At 37.4% G+C, this 7,820-nt stretch overlaps 3 protein-coding genes across 4 annotated transcripts in view; 2 read left to right on the top strand and 1 right to left on the bottom strand.

Moving 5' to 3' along the window:
- LOC120773533 overlaps positions 1 to 1,016 on the bottom strand; it is a 14,718-nt gene extending 13,702 nt beyond the window's left edge. The window contains 1 exon segment of the mRNA XM_040102489.1: positions 986 to 1,016. Coding sequence (XP_039958423.1) covers positions 986 to 1,016 — 31 coding nt within the window.
- The window catches only part of LOC120773963 (SH3 and F-BAR domain-containing protein DDB_G0274695-like), a 165,217-nt gene that overhangs the window by 130,761 nt on the left and 26,636 nt on the right, over positions 1 to 7,820 (top strand). The gene's annotated exons all lie outside the window — the stretch shown is intronic.
- Positions 1,753 to 7,820, top strand: part of LOC120773521 — a 16,236-nt gene continuing 10,168 nt past the window's right edge. The window contains exons 1-4 of the mRNA XM_040102478.1: positions 1,753 to 1,762; positions 1,864 to 2,092; positions 2,192 to 2,492; positions 2,610 to 2,821. Coding sequence (XP_039958412.1) covers positions 1,753 to 1,762; positions 1,864 to 2,092; positions 2,192 to 2,492; positions 2,610 to 2,821 — 752 coding nt within the window. The remainder of the gene's footprint in view (positions 1,763 to 1,863; positions 2,093 to 2,191; positions 2,493 to 2,609; positions 2,822 to 7,820) is intronic.

The following is a 7,820-nucleotide window of genomic DNA, read 5'->3' as shown; positions in this document are numbered from 1 at the left end:
GATTTATAATACGGTTAACTGATGTGCATGTTGAATTGCACGTTTCCCAATCATTTTTTCATGCAATCCACTCGGATAACCATGGAATGGACTACGAAATGAATTAATGGTGCCATCTTTCAGCCATTATCACATATTGAGACAAAAGACAATACATATATAAACGAGATGTCCAAGTGGTTCCTTTGATCTCATTAACTTATCAGATGTTTCCGTCATTTAACGATCATCAAATATCAATTTATGGAATTTGTTGATGACCTGTAAGGAATTAAGCAATCCCTTTAAGGGGATATATGGGTTTCTTTGGATGAAAAACAACCTTTTTTCAACGATTTTTTTCTCATATAAAATATGAAATATTTTATTAGAATTTTCTATTGTTACAAATACACTATTAACAAAGAAATTCTGAAATTTTTGGAAAAAAAATTTTTAAACTCGGCTATTGCGATGCCATTATTAATTAGTTGTAATTGAAAAATTATCCTTCGTCCAATTTTTTAAGAATTGTATCTCAAAGACTAAATTTAATGAAGATGAATGAAGTAGTTCTCGAGTAATCTCTCCAACCGACTTCAAAAACACAGTTTCAAAAAAAAAGAGTTTAAAGACGGCGCACTCAACCTAGCTAGCCTCGAACTCCTTAACATCTTATTAGTGATTGACTTTTATAAAAGCTTGAACAAACTGATCAATTAAACTAGAGTTCTTGTGTGGAAAATTTCTTTGGGAAGAGTTTTCAACCTTGGGTACAATCCCCCCATAATTCCGGCCGTTTTTACGAATAGATTCACGCAAACGACGCATGACACTCAAATAGTATTCCTTATTGACAATTTTGCTGGTCGATAATCGAAGAAAACTGTCAACAAAACTTGGATTTTTGACGGCTTCCGCTCACCTTTTCCACGACATTCGACCAATTGATCGCCTGTTTCCGGATCGTAAGTATAAATTCAAGGCTCTGCGCCAGTAATAATACGTTTCATGACATTCTGGTACTCGGTGAGCATTGTTTCATAGACGTTAACGCGACGCTCTTTTTCGAAGAAATTGAGTGATTTTGGAACGAATGCTTTCACTTTTCCTAGGCCCAAATAATCTTTCAAACTGGTTTCCACCGAATCCCTCCGATATTCCAACGATGCCAGTAAGACTTCTGACTGTTAATCGACGATTCTCAGCCACCAGTTCCTTTATTTTATTGCCATGTTGATCATAAGTTGATGTTAATGAACGGCCTGGACGTGGTTCGTCAACGCGTTCTCGACCCTCTTTGAATAGCTTTTACCAATCAAAAACACTTGCTCGCGACCAGAAATTTGATTTCGCACACCAAATTTAATGGAACTTCCTTCTTGAATAACTTAGTTCATCGTAAAAATCGCCAAATGCGATTTGTGTACTTCAGAAAGACAAGTGTATACTACTAAACACTGATGATTATTTTGATGTAACATTTGGCACAGATCTCACTGACAGTCAGATCACATTTTGACGAATGTGTTTTCTCGCGTAGTTTAAATTAAAAAGTCTTACTATTTTTTGTCCACAGCAGTATACTCGGATATCTTCGTTTATATTAACAACATTGCACCTAAGATATTGCTTTGGAAAATGTGCGGGGTGTATAAGGAAGCATTTTTAATTACTACCACCAATGTTTCGAAACTCCATAACCGACACAAAAATTCAGCTAAAGCGCCACACATTTCGAAACAATTATTGCAATACTTTATTAATGATTACATGCTTACATGTAAACTTACAATTAAACTTAAGCTTAGACTTATAGCTTGTTATTTATGTGGCAGCGATTTTAAAAGCTTTGTCTTCTTCTTTCACTTCGCTACTTTGCAGGCACGTCTGATTTGCGGCATGGCAGCGCCGGCGGTGGCAGCGGTGCTGGTGTCGGTGCTGGCGGTGGTGTGTTCGGTGGAGGCATGGCCGTTGGCGCTTATTCAAGCAATAATTATTGCAACAGTCTCATGGCGCGCCGTCGTGGTTCCAGATCGTTGAAAATCAACGATAGCATGGAATCGATTCGGCATACACCGGATTCGGACGCGAATAGTCAAAGTAGCACAATGTAAGCCAAGGAAATTAAATTGAAATAGAAATCGCTAAAGCGCTAAAGCGCTAATAGAAACTTTTATATGCACTTAACTCATTTTAATGGCATTCACAGCAAATCGACGGGCAGCAGCGCACACAACAACGCCAGCAACAACAGCAATGGTCTGCAGCAAAGCGCTATGCTCGGCGGCACAAGCAACTTCGGTTTCATTGGCGTGGGCAGCACAGCCGGCAGCGGCAGTGGCAACTCGAGTGGCAGCGCCGGCAATGGCAGTGGCAAGTATCTGCTGAGCGAACAGTGCGATATGACGCCTTCACCGTCCGACTCGGGCATATCAGACTTGGAAGCGGCGCTTAAGGATCGCGATTCGGAACTCTCCTATTTACGCCAAACAATGGAGCACAATGAGAAAGTAATATTCCGAGTACAAAAGGTTTCAATTTACACACACATATACACACACCGAATTTACAGCGCAATTGATGCTAACTAAAAGGTGTTTTTTCTTTGTATTTTTGTGTGTTTTTAGGACAAAGAGAACTTCTGGGAGCAGGAGACAAAGCGTCTGAAGACATTCTATGAGGCTCAGCAACGTGAATATTTATTGAAAATGAAGAAAATGGAGCAAATGCTGGCCATGCAACAATTCCAGTTCAAACAGCACAAGTTGCGGCATACAGATCAATCGAATAAGCTGCGGGAGCAGGTGGCCGATTTGAAGAATGAAAATGAGATTCTGAGGTGAGTAACGGGATACTTTTCATTGAAAATATGTTAGATATATGGGATATTTAGACGAGTAGTAGTTAGAAGCCTGGTTGTTTGTTAAGCTATTTATAACCTGAACAAGGTATACGAGTATTAAGTTTGCCACGAAGTTAATATATACATACATATATAAAAATGATCAGCAAGATGAACTGAGTCGATTTAGCCATGTCCGTCTAACGTCCGTTTGTCTTTACATATGTGAAGTAGTGCCTCAGTTTTTGAGATAAGGATCTGAAATGTTGCACACGTCCTTTTCTCACCAAGAAGCTGTCGGAACTGCATCTCAGATGTTCCATCCATTCATTCCTATTTTCGATGACTCATTGCTCCAAGACCTGAATCGAAACTCGGTTGTCCGTATAGACTTCAGACTTTATATATCCGCACAGAAAAAAGTACAACAGTGTGATCGCACGATCTAGGTGGCCAATAAATCGGGCCAAAACGTGAAATTATCTGCTCACCGAAGGGTTCATTGATTTATGCGATGTGTGTAAAGTGGCGCCGTTTTGTTGAAAAGAAATGTCGCCAAGATCACGAGCTTAAATTTCAAACATCAAATAGTTGGTTATCATGGCGCGATAACGGTCGTCATGGATTGTTACATTCTCAAAGGCGTAAATTTTTACCTAATATGGACCGATGAATCCACCGGCCCACAAAATTACACCAAACCATTGTTTTTTTCTAGATAAAATGACAGTTATTGAATCTCTTCAGTTTGCTCTTCGACCCAAATGTGGCAATTTTGCTTGTTTACATACCCATTGAGCCAGAAATAGGCCTTATCGCTGAGGAAATTTGGCTGGGAAATGTGGGATCTTCTTGGAACTTTTCAAGAGCCCATAGAGCGAAGTAATATCGCTTGGGAAGATCAAACGGCTTCAGTTCTTGCACAAGCTGTATTTTGTATGCTTTTAATTTAAGATCTCGAAGTAAAATGCGCCAAATCATTCCATACGTTAGTCCGGGTTGCTGCGAACTACGCCGTATCGCTTTTCCACGGTCTTCGTGTATACTCTCAACTCCGGTTGCTATATTTTATTCACTGCTTGGTGGACGTGGTCTATTGGGCGAATATTATCGAATAATGAATGCTGGGTCTCAAGGTAGGTGATGATGCTGCGCATTCTGAAAACTTCGATATCAGTTCCTAGACTAAAATAGGGCTTTTGTAAACATAACTCATTATAAATTTTGGTCGGTCTCCAAACCCGTGCTTTGTTATTTTTTTTGTTTTCGCGAATCTTGCGTAACTTCCAGTCACATGACATAAACGAGTATTGAGACAGCTCAAGAAGCAAAATTTTTATTTTACCTATATCCACAAATACATATTGTGTATGGTATGTTTGATCAGAATTTTCGTTAACTTCTGGTGTTTTATGTGATCATCTAAGAAGTTGTATTTCTGCATCGAAAAATGTCCTTTTGGAACTATCGACGAAGCGACGCAAAATAATAATATTATTATAATTTTTCTTAGGGTATAATTAGAACAGTGATTTTAGTAACGCTAAATTAAACTAAGCCACCTACAAAATTATGTTGTGCACATCCAATCTTTCAAAAAATCGAACCAACTATTATATTTGTAAATTTTACGACGAGGTTTCCATTTCACATGTCATGGACTGCGTAGTAAGGGCTTTACATCTGTTAGGTCTTCTGACGAGATATGTATTTCCAACTCTCTTACTTTTACGTACTTGATTTCTTTATTTAGTCCTCCTATTTGACCCATAAGTTCCACTTATTGCTTGTTGGCGCTCAAATCTCTAAAAGCACTCAATTTAGAATGTAGATTCTGCCTTCAGGCTTTGAATAGAATCAAGATCTTGTTACTGTTAAGTCTACGAGCTTAAGAATGGTTGCTTACACTCTCTAGTTGTCGAGAACTTGTTGCCAATTTGATGGTAAATTCGTAACGTCTCTCTCATAAAACCCTCGTTCATATTGACAAAAACCGGGTAATCGATTTTTACAAGTTTCTCTTGAGGCGAATTTTCCCCAAACAAAATTATTCGACGTAGTGAGGAACAGGTAGCAATCACTTGGTGTCAGATCCAAAATATAAAATGGATGCAACATTCCAAACAAACTCCTAGAGCTTCAATTGTATTAAGAGTTTGCCGTAGGGTAGCGGCACATAGTACATGATTTAAAATTGAAAACGTTTCTTGGTCGTCAACCCTAGCTTGGCGCCGGCGTACCGCCATTCACGAACACCGTTTTCGCTAGACATTGCTGTAAGTGACTCATCTTTCATCACAAGTAACCATCCATTTCAGAAATGGATCGATTTTGTTACAATTCAGCAGAAATTCACAGATGACAATTCGAGCCATGATGTACATCGACCCAGTCGGACTCCACGATTTCCATTATTTTATCGATATTTTCAACCATTCTTCTTATCGAGCGTTTTGCATATTTGACATAAAGTTTTTCAGAACATAATCGACGAAACACAACTTGCGCATGATTGCCTCCTACTTTTAGTCACTTGGCGCGGTCTTTCTTTGCTGGTATTCATCTTTGAATAGTGCTCAACCAATGCTTGATCAATCAATCACAAAACTGTTTAAAATTTTGATTGTACGAAATCTTATCTTTATAGCGCCACATAGCACAACGCACTGCTTTAGAGGTTTCAAAAATTCGATTTTTTGAGAATTTTTTTGGGAGGGTAAGAAATAATTGATTAAAGCGAGATTTATGGGGTTTATAGTTATATATTTAGACATCATTCACAAATTTTTTGATACGAAATCTTTGATATTCTGCCTTTAGGAAGCATCTCACATGTGCATTTGTCGGACTGCAGGCAGGATGCAGGTCGCGATTTCTATCGGAAACAAACAATTCAAAGAGGTTCATATTTTTTAATAATTTATCTTCTAGTTAAACTAAGAAAACTCCAAAAAAGTGTAAAATTTAACAATTTTTTTTTTTAATTGGAAAAAAGTGTTTTTGATCAAAAAAATTTTTCTTCATGTTGTTTAAAAATATATTCAAACATGACCTTTCTTAGTTTTTTTAGTATAAATAGAAGATAATTTAATGCCAAAGATAATAAATGTTCCCCAATTCCATACGACGTTTAGTTTTTTTTCTATTCTGCCCGAAAATTAAGAAAAATCGTAAAAATGAAGAACCGAGAAATCGCGCGTCAAAGTGTTCGCTTTCTGCCCAAGCGCTGTATATCTGCTAGACGCTCGGTCACTATTTCCCTTCTAGCTTCGAAAATATTTCGAATTCCCATCTATAACTTTGGGGACATATTCTTAGATAATTTTAAAAAAGATTTAAAAAAAAAATCCACTTTTTGAAGCTTTTAAAGTAGGCTCCTCCTTTAAGTCATCTATTAACAAATAAGGAAGGGATAAGTTCGGATGCAACCGAAGATTTGTAACTTGTAACTTGCAAGAATTAAAGCCAAGTAAATACTTTATGGTGTAAAACATCAACCAGAGGACAACTTTATGTATGCATATACTATATATTTGTACATACTCGTATAACTCATACACTGATAGACACATAAGGTTTGTTAGAAAAACGAAAACCATTATACTTGTATGTAGTATAAGGCAGTTAGGGTAGTATCGGCCAGATTTTATCTATTTTTCTCAATTCCACATACTAAAAAACCAATCTTATAGTGTAAAGTCAACCGGATGTTCGAAAACCTTGAAGATTAGTTATACAGGGTCTAAGTCAAGTTTTCGTTCAATTTTATTTATTTTAGACCTGTTATGAGAAAACATGCTCTCTGTTTTTCATTGAGCTAACTCACATATTGGTCGATATAATCTATGTGGTACAAAGTCACCCCGCAGTTCGAAAATCTTTATGATAAGTATATGGGAGCCAAGGGAAGTATTGGTCCGATTCAACCCATTTTTGACCTACAGACATACCATTATAAGAGAAGGATTATCCCTTAATTTCAGTTATATACATATATCACACAGTGTCTTAAGGTGGTACACACTAAAGATATTATTCATGCAAAGTTATATTCCTTTATATTAGTTGCTTCTTGATTTGTGTGCTGAAAACTGAACGAATGAATTGGAATTTAAAGTTGTTTTATAAGGAAAGTAGCTGTGGTTGTTGTCCGATTTCGCCTATTTTGCTATTGTGGCATAAGAATATAAAAATAATGTCACGTACTAAATTTTGTCAAAATCGGTCCGTCGGGTCCCAAGATATGGGATTTCACCAAAAAGTGGGCGGTGCCAAGCCCATTGTCCAATTTACACACCGGCTCTCATAAAGCTCTCTCATCCCATCTCGGGAGTAAAATTTAATGATTCTAGCGCAATTAGTTATGGATATGATGCGCTTTTAGTAGTTTCGAACAGTACCGTTATATGGGCAGTGAGCGGGGTTATCCCCCGATTTCATCCATTTTCACACTGTCGGTAGAAGCTCTTATAATATTCGTGCTTAGCAAATTTGGTTTCTGAAGCTTTAATGGTTTAGGAGATATGTATGTACATTAAACCTATTAGATCGGGTGGCCATGCCCACTTTTTCAAAATTTTTACACACAGGTGGCCTTTGCTACTGCAGTCTCCTGTGCCAAATTACAATTTATCTTTACTTAGTGCTTAGTTATGTCACTTGATGTGTTTTCGGTTAATGGCGGTTTGTGGGCGTGGCAGTAGACCGATTACGCCCATTTACGAACTCGAATTTTTTATGTTCTAAGGAACCTACGTACCAAGTATCAACAAGATATCTCAATTTTTACTCAAGTTACAGCTTGCACGGATGGACGGACGGACGGACAGACAACCAGTTAACTGGATTTAAACTTTTTTCGTCATCCTGAACATTTATATACTATATATGTATATATAACCCTGTATCTATCTCGTTTAATTTGTATTATACTCTGTAGTTGAAAAGCTTTTAAGAAATCCACACTTACATACATCGGTGTACACCAATATTGTCT

This window comes from Bactrocera tryoni, chromosome 4 (assembly GCF_016617805.1).
Source record: "Bactrocera tryoni isolate S06 chromosome 4, CSIRO_BtryS06_freeze2, whole genome shotgun sequence".
Lineage (NCBI taxonomy): Eukaryota > Metazoa > Arthropoda > Insecta > Diptera > Tephritidae > Bactrocera > Bactrocera tryoni.
Note: the sequence above shows the minus strand (reverse complement) of the source record. Positions and strands in the feature narration are given on the sequence as shown.